Source organism: Balaenoptera borealis, assembly GCF_965194805.1.
Source record: "Balaenoptera borealis genome assembly, chromosome: 16".
NCBI classification, from domain to species: Eukaryota; Metazoa; Chordata; class Mammalia; order Artiodactyla; family Balaenopteridae; genus Balaenoptera; species Balaenoptera borealis.
The window spans coordinates 2,094,945-2,118,836 of record NC_138872.1 but is presented as its reverse complement, the minus strand read 5'-3'; the positions used below and the strand labels follow the sequence as shown (position 1 = coordinate 2,118,836).

At 53.3% G+C, this 23,892-nt stretch overlaps 1 protein-coding gene across 11 annotated transcripts in view; it reads left to right on the top strand.

Moving 5' to 3' along the window:
• CDH4 (cadherin 4) overlaps positions 1-23,892 on the top strand; it is a 568,752-nt gene that overhangs the window by 422,542 nt on the left and 122,318 nt on the right. For all 11 annotated transcript variants that reach the window (XM_082360288.1, XM_082360286.1, XM_082360285.1 and 8 more), the window contains one exon: positions 3,967-4,140. In XM_082360288.1, coding sequence (XP_082216414.1) covers positions 3,967-4,140 — 174 coding nt within the window. The remainder of the gene's footprint in view (positions 1-3,966; positions 4,141-23,892) is intronic.

The following is a 23,892-nucleotide window of genomic DNA, read 5'->3' as shown; positions in this document are numbered from 1 at the left end:
AACATGCACATGTATATCAGGAGCATAGAGGCCACATTCATGTTATCACCCAACACCTGCCATCGCTGGCTCAGAAACAGGGGTGACCGGGGTGCAGTGGGGAAATCGGCAGCTGTCGTCTGTTCGGAAATACCTTCGAGAGTGGCCAGAAACATGATTTACCATTAGTATGGTTACGCGTCGGGGTTTGCGTGCCGCACTGTGAACGGCCCGAGGCCCTCGCGGGTCCAGAAGCGCGTGCTCGCGCCATCAGGTGACGGGTCATTGTCATCGTCGCGTTCCTCCCCCAGAGAAGTGGGTGTGTCTTCCCAGCTGAAGCTAGTGCAGGTCTGGCATTGATCTTCGCCAGATTTTGTTATTACATTTGTCTCACAGCTTTAAAATAGTAGCAAATATGTGCAATTTATTTAAACAACACTAGGGAAATTAACGCCGTGCAAGCTCAGCCTAAGCAAATGAAGACAAAGCAGGTTTTTAAAAGGAGAACGGCTCGATGAAAACCTTGAAAATTCTGAGTCTAAAATTCAGAGGCTCCGGTGAGCTTCTGCAGGTGCCCAAGCATCAGCGGGCGAGGCAGACCTGCATCCTCTGTGCCGCACGTGGGAGACGTGGGGGGAGCCGGGACGGCCAGGCTCCGCCTCCCAGAGGCCGTGCTTGTGGCTGGGACCCCTGCCCCAGCACCCCACACACACGCACGCAGACGCGCTCAGAGCAAACACCAAGCGGGTCCCCTCTGCTGAGGCAGGCGCCTGCGCCGGGTGACCCTCGTTTCCTGTGAGGCCGGGAGCCCCCGCAAGGTCGTGCGTCTGTGGCGCGTGGCAGTCCCCTGGAGGGCTCACTGAGCACACACGGCAGGCGTCAGCACAGAGGTGGGGAGTGCAGGCGGGAATCTCACACTTGGCATTTCTCACTTGGAAGCTGACGCCGCGGGAACTCAGAAATGCCTCTGCTGGTCCGAGGTTTTTCACTGACGTCGTTGGGCCTCTCCGATGGGAACGTCCGTGTCCGCCCAGCCCACCGCACACTGACACGAGGACCCGTAGAGGGGATGGGGCCTCATGAAGAAACCCCAGAAGTGAGGGGGGCACGCAGATCCTGCCTCTGCCTAAAGAGCTGTGTGGCCTTCAGAAGTTACCTGGCCTCTCTGAGCCGCCCGGTCGCCTCCCTGGTAGAGGGGGGATGACCTTCCTGCAGCCTTGGCAGTAGGGAAGACGCAGGCAGAGACGGTGCAGAACGCTCAGTGCCCACACGGCGTTGGCTGCCCCTGACACGTGGCGAGCACGTGGAGTTGTCTGCGTCCTGGCTGCAAGGCGGGGTGTGGCCAGGACCATCCTGAACGCTGTTCTGTGATGCTCATCGAGGAGCCTAGAGATGACTCCACCCCTGTCATCAGGAGAGATGCAGGGTTGGTCACAAGGCAGCATCTGTTAGTTTGACTTGAATAGACGTTGAGAGAATGTCATGTTTCCGTAGAAATCAAGGCCGCTGGGGATGCACACACCTTGCGTGGATCCTTCTGATGAAGGATGGGAAGCGACCTAGGGAAGCCTTTTGGTTTTTAATTGCTGCAGACTCTTAAGTGCAGGAGCTCAACACGAAAGACAGCTGGGCCCCTGGTGGGGAGAGTCCCAGAGGGGGGTCTCTTTGGAGTGTGGCTTGTCCAGATGGATTTTTCCATTGATGTAGCATCAAGTTTTGGCATTCAGGACTGATACTTTTCTTTTTTTTAATGAGTTTTGTCTATGTGTGTCTAACTTATTTCTATGCAACTTTTTTGCAAAAGGGAGTGGGGAAGGTTCAACGGGCAGTGCCAAGACCAACAGGTTCTCACTGGGTGGGAGCTCAGCTGGAGGGTGGGGACCCCGCCGTGATTGGAGAGGGGCCGCCGCTGCCTAGGGCCTCCAGCCAGCTCTGTCCTCTCTGGCTTGGGCTGTCCTGGTCCGAGGTCTGTCTCTGCCCCGTGAGCTCTCATATGCTCCTGGCTCTGAGACTCGGAGTGACATGAACATCAGCCATGAGGACGGTGCAGAGGCGGCCACACGGGGCACCTTGAAGATAAACATGGAGGCGATATAGGTGTAGATGTCTCGTGTATATGTGAGTCCTGTTGGCTCTTCTAATTATACAATTTCATGTACATTATAACACTCAGAAATACAGAAAGGTAAAAGGAATAAATTAAAATAAAAACTCACTGGTGACCAGAGAAAACCAGAGTTTACATTTCTACATATTTCCTTCCAATCTTTTCTCTATCCTTTTAAGAAACATGGGGACTTATGCTGCCTGTATACTTTGGTGCCATTTCTCCACTTCCTATTGGTGTATGGAATTTCTTCATATCTTCGAAGAGTAACTTCTTTTTTTTCTTAATACATCTTTATGGAGTATAATTGCTTTGCAATGCTGTGTTAGTTTCTGCCGTACAACAAAGTGAATCAGCCATATGCATACATATATCCCCATATACCCTCCCTCTTGAGCCTCCCTCCCACCCTCCCTATCCCACCTCTCTAGGCCGCCGCAGAGCACCGAGCTGATCTCCTTGTGCTATGCGGCTGCTTCCCACTAGCTATTTTACACTTGGTAGTGTATATGTGTCGATGCTACTCTCGCTTCGCCCCAGTTTCCCATCCCCCCGCCCCGTGTCCTCAAGTCCATTCTCTATGTCTGCATCTTTATTCCTGCCCTGCCACTAGGTTCATCAGTACCATTTTTTTTTTTTTAGATTCCATATAGATGCGTTAGCATACGGTATTTGTTTTTCTCTTTCTGACTTACAGAGAGTAACTTCTAATGACACGTGGTATTCCAAGATACGAACGTAGTGTAATGCATTTAACTATTATTTACTACCATCAGACTTCCAGAATTTTTTCCTGGTATTTTTACTATTTCACGTATACATAATGTTATTATAAAGACAACTACAATGAACATCTGTATTTGGAGGGTTTTGTCCACATGCAGTTTCGTTGGGACAGATTTCCAGCTGTGGAGTTACGGGGTCAAAAGCGAGGACCATTTTTGAGGCCCCTGATAGTTGTTGGCAGAATGCTCCCCCCAGCAGTGAGGAGCCCCACGGACTTCAGAGCAGCCGACATTCAGTCCCGCTGGCTCCCGCCAGGCATGGGCTCTTATCTGTCTAATTTCCATAGCAACCCTCGGAATTCAGTGCCGTTATTATCAAGCCCGTTTTATGAAAGAAGTAGCTGGAGCTGAGAGAGATTAAGGGACTTGCCCTGTGTCACATGAATCTTTGGTTGCAGGTAAACATAAGACACCAGGTCTGTTTAACGCCAAATCCCACACCCTCAACCATCACCCTCTGCTGACTCACTCACAACACGCTCCTCAGGGAGGAGGATTCATTTTGTTTACTCTTGTCAGTTTGATGGGTGAGGAGGCTATATTGCTTTAATTTGCGTTGTTTGATGACTGGACATTTTTCATGAGTTTTTGATCCTTTGTATTTATTTTGCTGTTAATTATCTATTTGTGTCTTTTTCCTGTTATAATAAAGTTACAGTTTTTTCTTACTGATTTGTGGGAACTCTTTATATAGTCAGGCTCTTAGCTCTTTGTCAGATTTGTTGTAAATTCATCAGTTGCTTTTAGGGTATGTTTTCGTAAACAAGGGTTTTAAGTTAAAATGTATGAATATTTTCCTTTGTAATTTTTTTTTCATTGTTTTGGGCTTAAAAAGCCCTGATGTACTGGTTAAAGAGTCAGCTATATTTTCTTCTTTGTTTATGGTTTCTTAACCCCCATTTAATCTGTAGTCCATTTCTTTGTAGAGATGAGGGTCTTGCTAGATTTTTTTTCCCTGACACGTCCCCACTTTTCCCAACACCATCCAATCTTTCCCTGGATCTACGATAGTACAAATTCTAACAGATGCCTTTTCCTCTGCAAAACCTAACCAGGCTTCTTTTCCTCTTCTCTCCCTTCCAAATAACGCTGCAGAAAGGAAAGAAGAGTGCAGCCCTGGACCCTGTCCAGCCGCCGAATGACACGCTGTTGCCGTGGCCGCAGCATCAGAGCTCCAGTGGGCTGAGGCGGCAGAAACGGGACTGGGTCATCCCACCCATCAACGTGCCAGAAAACTCCCGCGGGCCCTTCCCACAGCAGCTGGTGCGGGTAAGTGGAGACCCTCCTGCCGGTGGGGAAGCTCTCGGCTTTAACCCCTGCCTCTCCCAGGATCTCGCGAATCAAGTCTGATGGGCTCGTTCCTGGAGCCTGGGACCGGCTCTGCACTGGGTGTCTAAGAAGGTCAAGAGTTTGCCTTTTCAGTAATGAGATGAGTAATACACAGAACAGAGAAGAGTCGGAAGGGCAGTTGCGTCCTCCAGGGTGGACGGGCTGCTTGCGTTGGGTCCTCTGTCCCCGGTTACTGTCCAGTGGCTGCTCTGGTGCGTGGAAGGGGATGGGACGGAGGCTTGGGTCGTGGCCTTTGACCTCTGATACCTTCCTTTGGGTCTGCACGTTCACACTTCTTCCCGATTATGACTAAGATATTGAATGGAGAATGATGGCTTGTCCGCGCTGACCATGATCTTGGTGAAAAGTCAGAGGTGCTGAGGCTGAGCCTGAGGTGCCAGGGGGCAGTTCTCTGTCCCTTCCCTTAGGGTCACCTGCTCCCAGCAGCCACCATGAGGCGGCTTTTCCTCAAGGACAGAAGGACTCGTTTTACAAATTTGTTTTTCAATAATCAGGGCCATCAACTAGCATCATCTTCTTCCCTTTGAAGGAAAATTGCAGCCCAATCTGAGCAACAATTTGATAAAGTGGTGGTGAGAACCCTAGTAAATAATCCCATCTGTGGCGGGCGCCTCTCCCCATCTGTGGAGTTAGGGCCCCTCGAGTGTTATTAAGGCGTCGGCTTCATTCCTTGGCCTGATTGGTCTGTTTTGTTTCCTGTTCTTTTTGATGCAGAAAGCTGGGGGGTGGGTATTAAAATGCAGAGATGAAGCAGCAAACCTCGCAGGGCCCCCCAGGTCAGACACCCCACCATACACACCACAGAGACGTGTCGTGACTATCACCCTGCCTTCACCACATGTGATGCTGTGACTTAATTTCCTCTTTGTTCCTGTTTCTGGCCAGAACTCGTAAAACCCATGCAATTTCCTAAATGATAAGAGCGAAAAAGCTGTCTGCAGACATCCATAGCAAACCCCTTCTAGCACACCTGAGCTTACATGCATGAGGGGACTTTTGGGAAGTCCCAAGGGAACCTAAGGCCGGGGCTAGCCACCAGGGGTACCAACCCTGTGACTGCAGGGCTGGGACCTTCACTTTCCCCTTCCCCCTGCTGCCCACCCCAGGAGGGAAGAGGGGCTGGATGTTGAATCAGTCACCAGTGGCCCACGATTTAATCAGTCGTGCCTACGTAATGAAGTCTCCGTAAAAACCCAAAAGGACGGGGTTCAGAGAGCTTCCGGGGGGTGAACACATGGAGAGTCAGTGAGAACGGCACTCGGGAAGGGCGTGAAGGCTCCGAGTGCCTTCCCTCACCTCGTCCTACACCTCTTCCATCTGACTGTTCCCGAGTCATACCCTTTACAATAAACCAATAATCTAGTGAGTACACCGGTTTTCTGAGTTCTATGAGCTGCTCTAGCAAATTAATCGAACCCAAGGTGGGGGTTGTTGGAACCTCAGATTTACAGCCAGTCGGTCAGAAGCTCAGGTGACAACCTGGACTTGGCAATTGACGTCTGAAGTGGGAGCGTCTCAGGGGACTTAGCCCTTAACCTGTAGGATGGACGCCCTCTCCGGGTAGATGGTGTCAGAGTTGAGTTAAATGGTAGCACCCCCAGCTGGTGTTGCAGAGAATTGCTGGATGTGGTGACACCTCTGGTATCAGAAGTGCCGTGTGTGGCAGTCGTGGAAAAAAGGAGGAGCAGGAGGGTGTGTCCAGCTCAGCATATCACCAAACACAAGTGTGTGTGCCCGTCGCACGGGGGAGGCCAAACAAACCAAAATGTCGGAGTTTGGAGCAGAGAAGGGTTTACTGCAGGGCCAAGCAAGGAGAATGGGTGGTTCATGCTCAGAAACCTCAAACTCCCTGATGGTTTTGGGGGAGAAGTTTTTATAGGCAAAACTTGGGGTGAGGGCTGCAGGGTGTGTGACTTTCTTCTGACTGGTTGCTGGTGAGGTAACAGGACGGGGCTCTAGGAATCTTGTGCTCAGCCTGGAGCTGCCATCCTCCACCTGGGTGGGGTCCTCAGTTCCTGCAGAAGAACTGAAGATACTGTTACGTATATTCCTTGAGCAGGAACCAGGATCCTGCTTTGCTCTCTGCACTGTAGTGTGATTGTTCCCCCTTTGTTTCTGCATTCCCTTACTTCCCTGGTTAGCAAGTGTTTGAATCTGCTCTTTGGTATTCAGGAAGGTCTAGGAGACTGAAGCCTTTTTCCTGCAAGTAAGAAACAGGGGACACGGAAAGGCTTTTGTGACCAGGAGGGCCCCATAGGGTCCTGCTGAGTTTCAGTCACACAGAGCCACCCTCCTGCCTCAATCCCCTGGGATGGGAGTTCACTTCCAGAGCCATCACCCGCCCTTGAGCGGCCTGCCTGGGAGGGTGAGATCACGGCGAAATGGAGGTGAGGGCTGGAGGGAGGCACTCAAGCATCGACCCCCCAGCCGGGGCGCAGTTTCCCAGACTGAGCGTCCTCCAGGCCGATGGGCCAGGCCCAGGGCACAGCCCATGCCGATGGGGATGCCGGTGACTCGGCTCTGGGGCCCCCACCAGCCCTCGAGGCCCTTGCCGCGTCGGACTGCCACTTGCCATTTACTTAAGATTTTCTCTAGTAGTTCATTTTCATTATAAATAAATTTATTCTAAAAGGAGGCTTTATTAGCTCACAATTGGAAAGCTGGAGGTATTTGTTACGACGGAAGTCGACTGTAAAACAAGCATAAAGCAGAGAAAACATAGCTCTTGGTAGTGGGGGGGACATGCAAGTGTTGACGTGTCTTAGATACACTGGAGCCAGAAGCTTCCTCTCAAGTGTCATCAGGATTGAAAGCAAATTGGACAGGGAGTCAGGTTTTCACCGTGCGAGCCAGTTTTATTGAAGGCCTTGGGCTGTGCTCCCCAAAAGTCATCTCTAGTAGAAATTTGTCCATCTAACTCAGGGATTGTCAGATTTTTTTTTTTAACATCTTTATTGGAGTATAATTGCTTTACAACCGTGTGTTAGTTTCTGCTTTATAACAAAGTGAATCAGCTATACGTATACATATGTCCCTATATCTCCTCCCTCTTGCATCTCCCTCCCACCCTCCCTATCCCACCCCTCTAGGTGGTCACAAAGCGCCGCGCTGATCTCCCTGTGCTATGCAGCTGCTTCCCACTAGCTATCTATTTTACGTTTGGTAGTGTATATATGTCAATGCCATTCTCTCACTTCATCCCAGCTTACGCTTCCCCCTCCGCGTGTCAAGTCCATTCTCTACATCTGCGTCTTTTTTCCTGTCCTGCCCTGAGGTTCTTCAGAACCATTGGCAAACTTTTTCTGTAAAGGACCAGGTAGTAAATGTTTTAGGCTTTGTGAGCCTGCCAACTGGCCTCTGTTGAAAGTATTCTACTCTGCCTTTGTAGTGTGAAGGCGGCCCTCGGCAATATGTAGACCAACGGGCGTGGCTGGGTTCCAATAAAACTTTATTTACAAAAACAGGCGGTGGGCCCGATTTGACCCGCAAGCCAGATCCACCTCATTTCCCAAACTCCGGGAACGTCTGGCTGAGTCATCCTCACCAATACTCACTCTTGGCAGGAACCTTATAGTGATGGATGAGTTTGTAATGAGCCCTGAGGGGGCGTTTGCTCACTCACACACTCACACATGTGCATTTGGCAGGCATCTTACCGCCCCTGGGATACTCTGTCATCCTGGCTCTCAGAGCTTTCTCAGAGTTGATGATATGGGTACCGACACGAGGAATTTCCGTCCTCTGTGCCCAGTCACACCCAGGCCTGTGAAAGGTCCCAAAAGGGGAGAAGGCCACTGTGGGCAGAGCCCTTGTCCTGCAGGGGTTCCCGAGATCTGCTGGGTCGCTTGGTCCCGCCACGTCTGTCCTCTGCCGTGTTCTTTCAGCCTGGCCACTTCCGGCGGCCCCGAGGCAGAGAGGTCGGGTCTGGCAGTAGGAGAGGGGAGAGCCGGCTTCCCCCGACCAGCAGGCGCTTGCCCCCATGGGCCTGTGGGCGTGTTGAGGGGGCACAGTCTTCTCACGAGGCCACGGTGACGTCTGTGTGCCCTGATGGGGGACGTGCACAGCTGTGAAGCAGGGAAATGAGCCCCCTCCCCAGTGAACACAAACCTTGCAAAATCCGGCAGGAGAGCAGCGACGGCGGAGCTCTCGGGCCCCTGCACACGGGGCTCCTGAGGACCCTCCTTGCCGGGGATGTTTCTGAGCTGGGGCCGTGGGGACAGGAGGTGCGGGCGTGGCGTCAGGCGTGCAACGATCCACGTGCCGGAAGCCGGCAGCCGCTGCCCGGACTCACTGAGCGGCAGCCCCTCCTGTCTCCTGGTCCGCAGTGTTGCTGTGGTTTGGAGAGACCGTGTCCTCTGCTCCTCGGACCCCCCGACGTGTCCGCAGCCCCCGGAGGGAGGCTACCTCCCGGTGGACGTCTGCTCCCACGCGGACTGCAGGGAGCGCTGACGCTCTGACGGGCATTCCCACAATTTCGGAAACCTAACAGGACAGAGGTTTATTTCTTGCTCCGGGGAAGGTCATTTGGGGGCTGTCACGCGGGGCGCCAGAGTGAGGAGCGCAGGATCGGCTGGGCCTGGACGCGGGAAACGCCATTCCCGCCTGAATTCCACTGGCCGAATTGCAGGGGACCCCGGGGAACGCGGCCCAGCTCTGTGCCCAGGAGGAGGGGTACGTGTGGGAAACGGCTGCGTGCTGCCCCAGTGGGTTTCCCCAGACGAGAAAGTGCGCGTCCTTTCGGCTCGAAGGGCCCCATTGCGCCAAGGAAGGGGGTGGTCTAGGTGAGCCATCAGACCTGACTCACCTGCCCTTCTCCAAGCCGGGTCTGTCTTTACCCCACTGTCCCGCTGTACTTGCTCCGTAGCACTTAGTACAGTCTGACGTCATGCCTGCTCTTTATGCATCCAAGGACAGGCCTCCTGAAGGCAGGGGCCCTGCCTGCATCTCTGTGCTGTAAACAGCAGGCACTACGTGTGTCGAATGAATGAATAAATGAATGAGGGAGGGAGTGATGGCAGCAGTCCCGATGGGGGACGCTGTCCCAGGCGCCCATGGGCTCACACAGCATGCTGGCCGTGGCATGTGGCATTTGGGGGCGGATCTTGGCACTGCTTCCCCCGGAGTCAGCCTCCAAGCTGAGCTGATCCTTATGGGGAGATGGTATCTCCAGCAAATGGAAAATGGAATCTCCATTACAGTTTCTGTAAAAGATTTGTTTTCCCAATGGATTCCAAGTCATTACGGGAGAACTCAGCCCAGAAAGTCATGCAGGCAGATGCACACGCGTGTGTGCACACACCCCCTCCCACTTCACACGTGCACGCACACTCGTGTGCTCACCGTCTGCCCCTGCACCCACCATCGCTCCTCCTCCCCGCTTTCTCCCTTAAACTCTTACGGAGCACAGGCGAGGGTTTGGGGTGCTTTTCTACCCAACTTGTGTCTGCAGGAAGTCGATGAGTTTCCTGTCAGTGTTTTTTAGGGGGTGGGGGGCTGCTGCCCCAAAAGAAGCCCAAATCACAGCAAGCGTGACTACAGCTTGATGCGAGTGGGAAGCTGAGCGTGGCGCTCTGGAGGTTCAGCTGGGATCAGCTGCAATTCTGTGCTCACCAGGGCGTTTCCTTCTGATAAGATACGTTAAATGAAAAAGCAGGAGGGGTAGCAGCCGGCAGAATGTTCTTCCCAAAGAACCTCTGTTACTTACAGGCGTTTTCCTTGGAAAGAGTATCTTGTCTCTTCGAGAGCCTTCGCTGGGCCACGCAGGGGGAGCAGACCCTCGCTGAGCATTCGCTCCGCCCCGCCGAGGGGGCCCTGAGCAGGGCGAGGCGGCTATTGCTGGCAGGGCTGCCGGGAGCCGGGACGTCCCTGGCGAGGCCGCTACGCACTCCCGGTGCCGTGCCCCCCAGAACAGAGCGCGCTCTCAGTGAAGTGGTGAGTGAGGAGATGCAGCCGCTTCACGGAGATAGTGCTCAGAAGATCCAGGCTGTCCTCTAGAAGGGAGGAGGAACCAACTCACAGTCGCTAAGCTGATCCCCTGGGAAGCTGGATAGAGGCTTTTCATCATGGGGGGATCACGGGGAATGGCAGGGGAGGGGACACCCGGCAAGGGTTAACAGGAGACCTTGCCGCTCCCAAATTCCAGCCCTGGGCTCTGGGCAGAACAGTTTGGGACCATCCATGGGTGCCAGGCACCGTGCAGTCACTGGGGACTCAGAAGGGACAGAACACAGAGCCCTTTTGTGGCCTCAAGAGCCACCAGGCATCAGCTTTCTGCCTGTCATCCAGAATTTGGTCCCTTCCCACCTCGGTTAGGATTCCTTCACGTGTAGACTAGAGGAGGGTTTTAAAAAGACACTTGCTTTTCTAGCATGGATGTTAGGTTTGACTTCTGGCAAGATTTAGAATGAGAATCAAATCAAACTTTTAGAAAGAGGATGCATTTCTTAGCTGAGTCTAATAAAAATTCAGAATTTGTTAACTTGAGAGGTTCTCCAGGGCGACTGTAGAAATCCACTCCAGGTGATGAGGAGGGAGGTAATGCTCTTGGGAGACAAGTCCTTGAATTTTGGAAGTTGACATTTTAACAGACAAGAAGTCATGCAGACCCATCCTCGGGTCCCTGCCAGAGAGCCTGGCAAGGGAGCTCTAAATAGAAGACCCCGGAAGGAAGTCCTTACGTAATCGCTCAGCATGAAAGATGGCCACTTGGAAAAGGCGAGCAGGAGACCCTTTCTAGAGTAGGGAGCTCGAGAGCTCGGCGGCAGGTGGCTTGAAAAGGGTCGTAAAAATCAGCCCCTCACATCTGACAATCCAGATGATCTTGAACCAACTGAAGTCAAAAGTTTTCTTCACATTTTCTTGACAATTTCGTTCCCGTTTTGTGCATGCGCACCACATAGCCTCACATCCAACCACAAGTATTTATCGACCTTTTGTGTAAATGGAGGATGATCTGGGTTTGGGGGACAAGAGCTCAGGAGCTAGTTTTGTGATGAAATGTGCCCTGGGCTGGGGTCCGCATTATGAGATGGGTGACAGGGAGATGGTGAGTGAACCCGTATCTGGCCCAGGGTAGACTCTCCATAAATGTTCATCGGGTGTATAAATATATGTGATGGAGCTGGCTGAATTTTAACTCAGTGTTATCCTACAAAATGTTTGCTGGGTGACCTAGCAGTGTAACTGTCACTGAGTCCACCTAGGAACCTATTTTCTGGTACTCTGAAGGTGTCCATCCATGAGTGAATAACTGACATGGTCATTATGCACCTTCTCATGGAAGAAAGTGACCTTTCAAAGCACGATGTGTGTGTGTTGTTCCCCTTCCAGCACTTCCCCTTTGTCCCCAGGAGAAAACCTAACCCTGGAGCACATCACACGGGACCCCATGATCTGACTCTGCCCCTTGCTGCGCCAGACTCCAGCCTTGCTGGGCTACTTGTAGCTTCCCGTCCTGATTACACCCTTGGTTACCTGGAGTCCTGTGTTTTCCCCCTGTACCTGACAACCCCCACCCTGGCTACTTCCTGCCTCCTTGAAGAATGCCCCACTTCTCAGGACCAACACGGGTCCTCCCCATTGCCTGCCATTGTGGTAGAGTTTTTGACACTGTTTTTTCAGTGATTATAGGTCTGTCTCCCCAGTAAATGTAAAGGTCCTTGAGGGATAGTTCACCTGTCAGGCACAGCAGCAGGGACAGAGTAGATGTCATTAAGTACTTATTGAGTGAATGAATGATACGACCATCATGCCCACCTATACTAGTCAGCCTTTCACGATCATTATGAAGATGGTTAGGTTAGATAAACAATCCTTGAAAATAATGAAATCAGAAGTTCTGTTTCTGGTAATGGTGGAGTAGTTTATATCAGACTAACACTCCTCAAATAACAATTATAAAGTCTAGGGGAAATTCTTTGTTAAAAACTATTTGAAGTTACTTGAGAGTGATGAATAGTAGGCAGAAACTGTAGGGGACTCCACCCATGAAAAGAAAACAGCACTGGGTGAGACCTGTGTTTATATGGCTTTCCCTTTGAGAGCACCCCCCAATCCATCCTTGCCTCAAAGTATGGCTAGATCTCACGAGGAAAACCAGTCTTACTGGCCAGAGGAGTTGGAAGATGGGGTTTAGAACTGACAAAGCAGCTGGAATGTGAGGGGATAAATCCTATAAAATACGTAGCCACAGATGGAGACTCCCAGATACACTTATAAGCTCTGTCCGGCTCCTTGGCTACCCCTTAAACTGTGCACGCACAAGGAGAACTCCAAAGAACCCAGAGAAAAGCAACAGCTAGAAGATTGAAAGCGCAGAGAAGAGACTTCAGCTGCTGCCTATGGCAAGGTAAACAGAGTTAAATTTCAGTCCAACCATGTTAACAGCCTCCAGAGAAAGATAGCAGAACCAGATTCTCTCTACAGTATCCTCTACAATGATTACAGTGATCAGTATACAAACAAAAATTACTAGACATGCAAAACAAAAAGGAAAATGTGACCCATAATTAGGCAAAAACGGCTCATAGAATCTAACCCTGAGGTTATCCAGATACTGGAATTAGCAGCATGGCCTTTAAAATATCTCTTATAAATAGGCTCAAGGACTTAAAGGAAAATATGGTCAGAATGAATGAATACATCAAGAATCAGAGCAGGAAAATGGAAACTCTAAAAATAGAACCAAATTGGCATGGTAAAACTGAAGAGTATAACATCTCTAATGAAAAACGCACTGGATGGGCTTACAAGTAGATTGTAGAAGGCAGAAGAAAGGTCAGTGTGTCAATCGATAAAAATTATTTAGTCTGAAGAATGGCAGGGGAGAGGATTGAAACACACAAGAGTTTCACTGGGGCAAAATTAAGTGGCCTAATGTATGTAACTGGAGTCCCAAAAGGAGAGGAGAGATAATAAGATAGGGAAAAGGGTTGACATTTCCCCAAATTTGATGGAGAAACAAACTTATATATCCAAGAAATTCAGTGAATCTCAAGTAGGATAAATACAAACAAAACCATACCTTGATTATAGTCAAACTGCTGAAATTCTAAAACTAGAGAGAAAACCTTGAAAGCAGAGGAAAAATGCAGCACAAACAAAGGACCACAGTGGGAACAAGGGCTGGCTTCTCTTTAGAAGTGATAGAGGTCTCTGGGCAATGACATTTTCAAATTGCTGAATGAAAAGAAACTATCAACCAAGAATTCTGTATCCAGAAAAAAAAAAATAATCCCTCAAAATTGAAGGTGAAATAAAGGCATTTCTGATCAACAAACTTAAGGAACTCATTAGCAGCAGGCCCACATTAAGTGGTAAAGGGTGTCCTTTTGGCTGAAAAGAAATGACACCAGTTGGAAATTCAGATCTACAGGAAGGGATGGAGAACACCGGAAAAGATAAATGTGTGGGTTAACATAAAAGACTGTATTTTTTTTTTCTCTTGACTTATTTAAAATACAGCTGACCATTTATTTATTTATTTATTTATTTATTTATTTATGGCTGTGTTGGGTCTTCGTTTCTGTGCGAGGGCTTTCTCTAGTTGTGGCAAGCGGGGGCCACTCTTCATCGCAGTGCGCGGGCCTCTCACTATCGTGGCCTCTCTTGTTGCGGAGCACAGGCTCCAGACGCGCAGGCTCAGCAATTGTGGCTCACGGGCCTAGTCGCTCTGCGGCATGTGGGATCTTCCCAGACCAGGGCTCGAACCCGTGTCCCCTGCACTGGCAGGCAGATTCTCAACCACTGCGCCACCAGGGAAGCCCCAGCTGACCATTTAAAACAAAAGTATAGCACTGTATTGTGGGGTTTATAAGCCTTGCTTGTTGGGGGGCGCATTGTCTGATGCACACTGCAGTGTAACTGGGACTGGCCCCTCTGGCTGTACACCTCCCCCAGGTGCCTGCGGGCCCTCCCCCAGGTGGACGTTGCCCTCCTAAATTTCAGCGTACCTCCCTTTCAAGGAGTCGCCTGGGAGCAAGTTTCAGGCAGACGCAGCTGCTTTCTAAGAGGCAGAGGCTTCAGATGCTCCAATTCCTAACCTCTCTCGTGGATCTTTAAGGCCTGTTCTGCAAAGCCAGAAACGCATGTGGGTGAGTGAAGAAGAAGTGGATTTTCTCAGACAGAAGCCTCTGGGAAGAAACTGAGAGCAGGGCTTGCTCCAGGAGTTTGCTTGTGTCTGGGTTTTCTCCCGCATAGATAGATCTTAACAGATTGCAGAAATGTCACCTCTGCCTTCACCACACCGTCCACTGTTTTGAGGGTCACTGGAACAGAAGGAACCAGAAACAATTGAGGAAGAGATTCCAGGGGCACCAACTCATCCCCACCAGGAGACGAACCTCCTTGAGGAGGTGCTCAAGTATTTGGAGAAGCATTTTCGTAGAAACAGCAGGACTCCATCCCCAGTGAGGGGACGGGGGTGCCCATCACATCACCTGCAGTGCAGGGTCCACCCCCTGCCCAGCCCCCTGTGGGGAGGGTCTGGCACCATCAGCCCCCACGTGGGTGTCGGTTCTGAAAGTGCAGCCCCAGCACGAACGTGCCATCTGGGGTCTTTCATGGCAGCCTCCAGGCCTCCCTGTAATTATACACCCAGTCGAGACCTGCGGGGAGCGTGCATTGTCCTCGCAAAAGCCAGAGGGACACGAAGAAAGCGTCACTGAACGACTCAGCCGCCTTGGGTTCTGTGATTTAATCAATCACGCGGAAGAAACGTACAGATCCCTTTGTGTTTACCGGTCCCTCATCTGAGCAGAAAATGTTCCCTTTCTTGAATCGCTTTAATGGCTATATTTATGCAGCTGAAAGTTCCTTAAGAAATGAAAGTAAAATCAAATTGCTGCAAATGCTCAGATAATTTATCAGAGAGTATTCAATTAGAATATATTAATATTTTAGATTTCCATCATTAATTTAATATTCAGAAATTTAATTTAGTCGTTGAATCGCTGTAGCACCCTGGGTGGATGGGAGTTTAGGATGAGGGCTCCAAGCACCTGCCGAGCATGGTCAGCTCCCGGGGGCTCCCCCAAACCGTTTCCTGCCAGCCAGGGTTCTGCCTTGGCCCGAGGGCCTCGTGTCTGCAGACCAGACGTCGTCCCCAAGTGTGGGCACGATCCACGTGTATGGTTGGGACTCACCGTCAAGACCGGGGAGGAGGTTGGGCTGATCAGGGCTTGGAATATTCCATAACTCGGGGAGCAGTGCCCCATAATTGAGGGAGGACGTGTCTGTGAGGGTGAAACCTGCTTCTCCCCCACCCCCAGCCGGCAGGACTAGTTCATCGTTCTTTTACTCCCAGCTCACCTGCAGGTCAATGTGGATGTTACCGGGGAAACCGACGTCTGTCCCCTCAGGTTCCCACACTGATGACTGTGGTCCCGGGACTGCTGCAGGGTGGGCCTGTGGCTAAACTTCAGAGGAGGTACAGGCTTCGGAGTACATCGGGGCGGGGTTGCCAGTGGCCCCTTCCTGGAAGGGGCACCCTTCGTTCCTTGGTGTGGCTGTCCTTCTCGTTTGAAATGATGACAGAAGGTCGTGGTGAAGGTCATCTGTTCATCGTCACATGTTCGTTAAGCCTGCACGTACATACTGAGCACCCCCGCGGCTGTTCTAGGCTCAGAGGACGCACAAAGACACATATGAGGCAGAGAGAGCCCAGCGCTCCCAGAGTTTATGTTCGGGGAGAAAGATAAGCTACCGATGATTACATATTAGGGACCAGGGGGTGTGGGGTGCAGGTGGAGTTCCCATCACACGGTGGCCCAGAAGCCTCCTCTGGTGCGAGAGCAAATGCAGTGGCAGAAGAACCATGGTGATACCGAGGGGAAGAGCTTTCTAGGCAGAGGGAACAGCAAATGCAAACGCTCAGAGTCTTGGAGAAAGAGCCAGGAGGTCAGAGTGGCTGAATGGAGATGGGCAGAGAGAGGGTGAGGGTGATGAGGTGGGGGAGCGTCAGGGCCGGGTCACGAGGTGCTTGCCCTTCAGGGGATGAGCTCCAGTTGGCTGCAGTCCCCACCACCCCCTGAGGCCTCCCTCTCCCTGCATCACTGTACTGGTTGGGCCCCGTGGGCACGGGGCAGTGTCCCCACTTTGGGCTGCACTGAGCAGCTCTAAGAGAAACAAGCGCACAGACATCCCCCCAGCACGTTCCTGGGAAAGACAGGACGTGCTCCTGGGCACAGAGCATCAAGCAAGGGTGCGAGTAGAACACGGGGGCCGGAGGCCTCAGACCTGTCCGGTGGGATTGTCAGGGTGAGGGCCCGGTTAGAGCGCTTGGATTCTATTTCGGCTTCTCAGGAAGCCCGTGGGCTGTTCACAGTAGGTATGTCAGCAGGAGCACCAGGGCCTGTTGCAGGAGAAACACCCCCAAATCTCAGTGCTAACTGCACAGCGGGCTGCTGGCCCTCCCGCCCTCCTTCCCCCCGGCGCGGCTCCGCAGTCCAGGCTGCTCCCACCTCCGGCACCTCCAGGGCAGGGCACAGCTTGCCGGCGAGGTAAGCACCGGCCTTTAACGCAGCCACCTGGAAGTGACGTCACCGCCATGCCACGTCATTGGTCCAGGCAGGCCACGTGGCACGACCTGGCTTGCAGGGGTGAGAGCGAGCATCTTCGCATGAGGAATATTGTGAAGTGAGCCGGGGCCAGGCCGCAGGGGTGAGGTGTGATGTGCGTCAGGTTTTGAGAGAGGGACGAGGGGCCCTGTGGGGCTCTGCTTCTGGGAGGAGAGGACAAGAGCAGGACCAGCCCCAGCTGCCCTGCAAGGCCTCTTCGCGGTGTAGGGTCTGCTAGTTTCCACACGGCCACTCGGGCCAACCTGGGGAATGATGAGAGGCCGTGTCTGCTCCTGCGTTTGCGCTGCTTTGGGGCATCTGCTGCAGGATGACCCGATACTCGTGACCCTCAGAGAATGAGGGGCTCCGTTTGGTCGCTCTGCGTCCACCCCGTGGCCAGGGGCCCTGGAGCTTCCGATTCTCAGTGCGCATGTGATATGAGAAGCAGCTGCAGGGTGACCACCAGAAGGACACACACCCCCAGGGTGGTCGTGGACCGAGGAGGGAGAAGGCACAGTGCAGCTTTCTTTGTCTGGGACGTCTCCAGGCTTGGGAGGGAACTGACAGCGGAGGACACCGCTGCAGACAGAAGCCCATCTCTCCAGGGTCGTCCAGGTGCCCATAGCAGGTGCTCCCTGGACCCGAGAGGGAGAAGCCCTCGGGCCGTCTGCCTTCCTGAGATGGCGACAGGAAACCCTCACCAGGCACCGCGGTCCTGCAGGAGGCCCACTCGTGTTTCTGGTCCTTGCTGTTTCCTGCTAATTACTTCCAAACCGCTGACATTTAATTTTGAAGACTTTTTCTGAATTGAGCGGAACCAGGCTGGGGCGCGGGGGGAGAGGGGGGGCATCTGTCTCCACAAAGCTCTCAGCTTGAGGACCTGACTTCCACTCACCAAAACAGGGCACGGAGACACTGGCTCAAAAGCAAAGCCAATCAGAACAGACAGCGTCCGGGGAGGGTCGTGCTTGGGAGCTCGGGCTGCCTCTGAGCTACAGGAGACAGCAGCAAACAGCGCTGTGGTTCCAGCCGCCCCGGTGATGCCAGAGCAGTCAGACTTCCGTCTCCAGAGTTATTCTTTAAAATGACGCCCGAGAGACAGACTGTGTTGACGGCCCGTCTTGTGGCTGGACTGCTCTGGGCTTTGTTTGCTTCTGGCTACAGCCCCGTCCAAGAGTGGCTGGGTCTCAGGCCACTGCGGCCCCAGGCTCAGGGCCCTCTCTGTCTCAACCGTCAGGAAACGGCCTCAGAGCTGGGCTGTTTTAATCGAACCCGAGAGGCCTAAAGAGGCATTTGCACCTGCACTTAGGTTTTCAGCCTGCTGGGCTGCTTGGCGATTGAGTTAGGTGTTTGATTTGGGCTTTGGGGCTTCGTGAGCTGTAAATGCTTATTTAAGTCAAGAAGCTGATTTCGTTTTCCTGAAAAGTGGGGAGATAAAAACAAGAAAAGCCCTGGAGCCTCAATGTCTGTTTGTTAAAAGCAAAATTAAGCAGACCACTAAGCAGCCTCTCGAAGAGGCCTGGACCCTCCAAGGCACCCCCAGGCCCGGGGAGGGCACCCCCCCCGGACGAGGGGCCAGCAGCTTCCCCACCCACATGCCGCTTACCTCTCCCTGTGCAGCGCATCACGAGGACGAAGTGGGGGCTCTTACCTGACTCGTGGCTTCAGGAACCGTCTACACACGTGAAACAGACTAGGGAAGAGGGCACGGCTGCTGTGTCCCGTGTTTCGGCAGAAGCCACGAGGACCGGCATTTACACAGACCCAGACCGGGGACCCAGCGGGCTCCTCGGTCTCCAGCGCCACCAGCTGGGCCCAGGAGGCCCCGAGGCTCTGAGTGGGCAGCCGTGGGCCCCCCAGGACACCCAGATGATGATGGATTCCCGTGTCACATCATAGCTTGGTCCACGCTTGGGCCCGGGAGCACTGAGCCCTGGTGGCTACTGGTTCTATTAGTTTGGTTTCTTCTGCTCCTAAAGAGTGACAAGGCAGTGGCCCAGGCGTGTCCTGGCACACCAGCGGCCACTGGCCTGACATGGCCTGGCGTCTGGGCCTCCTCCCGATCCCCCATCAGATGAAAGGCCTGAGGTGGACCTGGCTGGCTGGTGTGAATGGCAACTGCCCACAGGATAGGATGCCCCCAACCCCACCCAGCCCAGCCCCCACCCACTCCTCTGGACTCCACACTCAGGCCTCCCCTAGTCAGGCAAAGCTGTGCACACGCATGCACACACATGCACACACAGGCACGCACACACACACCTGGATCTCCACATTGGCCCAGAGGACACTGTTTACCATACAGTCCTCAGCCTGTGGAGTAAGGGGTGATGCCATTTTACTCCCACAGGCAGGGACTGATGCTCAGAGAGGTTGAGTGACTCGCCCAAGGTCACACAGCCAGGAAACAGCAGAGCAGGACACCCACCCAGACCTGCCCCCAGTGCAGGGGACCTAAGTGATCAAAGCCCTTTCCTTCTGGCCTGTGGGAAACGCCTTGTCAGTGGCCCAGCCGACTTTGATGAACTGCTTACAGCCCAATGCTGGCGATGCCACACAGGGCAAATCCAGCTTGGGTTCTCCCCTTGGCTCTGTGTCCTGCAGCCCCCTGGGCCCACCCCAGACTCCCACCTCCCATTTCCCCGGAAGGGAAATCCTACAGAAACAGACAAGGTCCCCCTCGCCGTCTTCCTGGGCCCTGCCGGCCCTGGCTGGGGAGGGGAGGACGAAAGGGAGGAGGGGGTGGGATCCCATTACCTCCCGGTCGGTCAGCCCCAGGAGCGGTCGACCTGGAGGATGCAGCTTTAGTTACAGGCTGGGCCTCGGCGCCCAGGGAGCTTCAGCCTGCAGCTCAGCCCGCTGGTGGCTGGCATGTGAGAAGGAGAGAAGGACGGAAAAAAGAGAAGCGCCGAGCAAGAGCTGTTTGCAGGGGCTTCTGCTAAAGTGGAAAATCTTCCACTTCATCGAGAGATTAAGCTTCATGCCACTTTCCCAATGGTGACAGAAGCGCCTGTTGGGTTTGCTGGGAGAGCGCCATATGGCGCTCAACTCCGCAGCTCCGTTAAGTGTCCCCAGTGTCGGAGGGGGCGCCCGCAGGCGTGAGCCACCCTCCCTCCTGGCTGCGCGGAAAGTGGGGCCCCAGCCCAGGGCCGAGGGGCGTGTGATCTGTAGGCCGGTGACCGGGGGCCGGCAGGCCAGTCAGTGGGGGAGCCGCACAAGTTCCTCCACGCCGCCGTGAGTTGAAGGGGAACTAATGTCACCACTGATTAGAAAGGTTCACGCCATCCTGTGTTTTTCCTGTGAAACACGGCAGAGCCTAGGGCGGGAAATGACCACGAAAGAGGCTAAAACATCACAGCAGAAAGGTAAACATTTGTCTTACAGCGGAATGTGTTTCTCCAGAGCCCAGGTTTTTAAATCAAGCAAGTTCTGGCTTATGTGGAGCTATGATTGTATTTAGAAATAATAATAATAATAACACACCTGGGAGCTGATAAAATGCCGGTGCCAGGCCTCTCAGAGCCCTGCTCTGATGGAGACAGGCCGGGTGGGATCCAGGACGAGCCCCCAGGTGGGAGGCTGGGGGCCAGGACGCAGACCTCCCATAGGGCCAACTGTGGACCCCACAGGCCCTCACACTCGGGATGCTGTTTTGCTAAAAAAAAAAAAAAAACAGGCTGGAAAGTGCAGCTCCAGGGTTGGGGAAGCCAGTAAAACTTAGCCCGGCTGACCCGTCTCATTCAGAACCAGACGCTGAGGTGTGGCAGCCGCTTCATCGAAGTCAAGGACCCCTGGAGATTTCGCTGAGCTCTAGCCCTTCTTAATGCAAATTTTAAAAGCTTTTAATGTACGTTAAATACATACCAGCTACTTGTCAGAGCTGTGGTTATGGAGGATTAATTTTATAGCTGCTATATTTCTGATCAACTGTTACATATAATTAGCCCCTATAAATGTTTCTAAATAATCAGATCATATTTGAATAGTTTAAATAAACTAAATGACTGTCTTACTGCTTCTATCAGGAAATCACGTTTAAATTGGGAAGTGCACAGAGGCAGGTCTGTGTGTCTGGCTGGTATAAGTGTGGAGTTGGTTGACACCCAGCTGTTACTCTCCAGGGGAAAAAACGGTCAAATATGTTTCGGAACGTAAGAGGATTATTTTTTAAATTCCCATGAATGTCAAGAGGATTCAAGCAAGCCATAAACGTCCCTGAGTCAAGATTCTCTAAAGGCTTGTGGGGACTTTGTGGGTCGACACTCATTCTCACGCTCAGCTTTCGCGGCTGGCACTTGTGCCCGGCAGCCCCGGGCCGAGTCCCAGTTTGCTGTGTGTGGCCCCTCGTGGTGTCCGGGGGCAGAGGCTGGCACGCTCCGTCAGAAACGTGGAGGCCCCCCGCCGAGCCGGGACGAGCACGCTCCCTCTTGGGGTACCGCTGGGGGGTGGTAGCTGGGGTTTCTGCAGACGGGGCTGGGAGCTCAGCGAGAAGTTTCTGCCAGCACTGTCGCCCAGGTCCCTCGAGCGCCCTCTCCCTCCAGCCGCTCGCTCCGTCCGGGGGCCTCCTGGAGAGACCCTTGTGTGAGCATCCTGTGCTCAGAGGGCCAGTGAACCATGACTCCGGTCAGGGATTTCCCAGGTAAACGCGGCTTCACCCGTGTGGTCTGGTCCAGAGCTTCTTGTCTGTGGCTAGACACCATGGAGACTCTCCTGGGGCAGCCAAGCCGAGGGGCACTCGGGGGGTCAGCCTCGGGATCTGATCCAGCTCTGGCCCTTCACAGCCGTGTCCCGGGGTGGGGAGCACGGCCTCCCTGGGCCTCAGCGTCCCCTGTAAAGCAGGACCCCTCTATGGGTCTGCGACGGTCCGTGTGAACTCTTGGCGCTGGTCCAGCACCTCCGAATAGAAGGAGTGCTGGGCCCCTCATCTTCCCGCATCCTCTGCAGGCTCAGGGAGAATCCTGGCCTTTTCCACCTTCTGGAGGTGCCTGCATTCCTCGGCTCGTGCGTGGCCCCTCCTCCGTCCCCAAGGCCAGCAACGCAGCGTATGCCCCTTGCTGCTGCCTCTCTCAAATCCCCTTTCTTCGGTCGTGTGAGGACCCTTAGGGCCTGCCTGGCTAATCCAGGATCATCTCCCAGCCCAAGAGCCTGAACGTAATCACGTCTGCAAACTCTTTTTTGTCCTGTAAGGTGACATTCATGGATCCCAGGGATTAGGACCTGGATGTCTTTGAATAGAACACCTGGTCCTGTTCAGCTGGTCAAAGGCCCAAAGTGGGATGCTGGGGGGCCCCTGTAGCTGGAGTGAAATGGAGGTTCCGTCTGGTCTCAGCCCCTTTCCCGCAATGCTCTTTCACCTGCTCTCCCAGAAACAAGGAAGCTCACAACATCTCACCTTTACTAGCCTCCCTAGGAGCCGAACCCATGTGACACCACCCCTGCTCTATTCAACCCCTGAGCCCTGGAGGAGAAGTGTACTCTGACCCACCTCTGTTCCCAGCTGAAGCAACAGGCTCAGAGAGGCCAGGGTTCTCACTGGAGGTCACACAGCTCGAAGCACAGAGCTGGGCTTTGAATCCACAAAGTCTGTCTAAAGAGCTCCCCCGTCATGCCTGGCAAAGTGTGCGGGGAGCCCAGAGCCCCCAGGTCCGGGGGGTGCCCCATCATCCCTGTTTTCACCATCTCCGAGTTAGCAGTAAAGAAATGCATTTCTTCTGCAGGATATTTCTTTGAAGGAAAACTTATTTGGGGAAAGAAAAACAAGCTTCTCTGTTGGAGGGAATAAAAAATGGGAATCTATGCTTGTGTTTTTCACTTGCTGTTTCAAGCTAATCAGCTTGAAACCAGCTCCAGGACGGCTGCAAACAAAGACAGTGACTGAGTCCCCGGGGCAGTGAGGGGCTGAGGACCTGCTAAGCAGAGACGCCCGTGTGGGTGGGGCAGGTGACCTGAGGGGCGCAGGGGAACCGGAGTCTGCCCTCCACTGGCCCCTAAGCGTCATTACTGGGGTGGCCGGTAGGGGTGCACCCTGTGTGCTTCAGGCTGGGTCCTGCACTCCCCTCCCGTCTTCCTTTGCACGATGCCCACAGCCTGAGTCTGGCTCGGGTGTTTCTCTCTCGTCCTCCGTTCGGGGCGGGTGTGGCGTCCTCGCACGTGGCAGGTGGGGCGGAGGGTCTGTGTTTGCGTTGTCACTGCTGGAATCCGACTCGCTCTGGACGGCAAGGAGCCTCCTCTTGTCTCCACGCCCCCCTCCTTCGCCCATGCCCTGCAGGCTTCGCATGACCACCTGCTAATTAACCAGCCGTCCGTGAGCCGTCCCGTCTCTTCAGTGAGGTGTCCGATGGCATCCACCACATCCGTGTGTCCATGAAGCGCTGCAGGGTCCCCTCTGGGTGGCCCCAACAGGCTCTGACCTCCCGATGCTTTTGGACCAGCAAGGAGCTCGCTCGCCGGTACTTGGCATGCCGGTGGCGATCCGTCCAGCCAGCGATTACCGGTGCCACTGAGAGGGACACGCAGCCAGAAAGTCTGTCCAAACCAATTTCCCCAGGCTGCTTATTTCAAAGTCTGAAAATCCCTAATTCCGGGAGGCAGGCGGTATTTAAATTTAAGCTCAGTTCCCGAATGAGATCTTTGCGTTCACCTGTTCAACTTTATTTGGAAATACGAAACGGTAACTTGATTACACGTTAAGGTGGCTTTGGCCAGGGGATTGTAGCCGAAATCTCTGTTCCTCTGAGCTTATCCCCCGATGATGGAATCCATCCAAATTAGGAACTCGGTTCTTCTGCCGCTAGAGAAGCATGGGCCAGGCTCAACCCGGGCGTTCTGCAGGCGGGGCATCCTGGGGCACTGTGGTTTCTCAGGGTGTCATCTGTGGTCCTAGGAGGGGGACACGGCAGCTCCTTGCTTGGCCACAGAGGAAGGGCCATCTGTAGAAACTTTAGTCTCGTATTTCCCAGCCTCCCATCAAGGAGGGAGGATTATTAAACTGTCCAAATGAAAATCCGTTACAAGAGAAGCTGCCATTTCCAGAGGTTCTGCAGCTTAGAACACCCAAAGCTGAAAAAACACAACCACTCGGAGATGGGCCACGTGCAAAAGAGCAGCCCCACAAGCC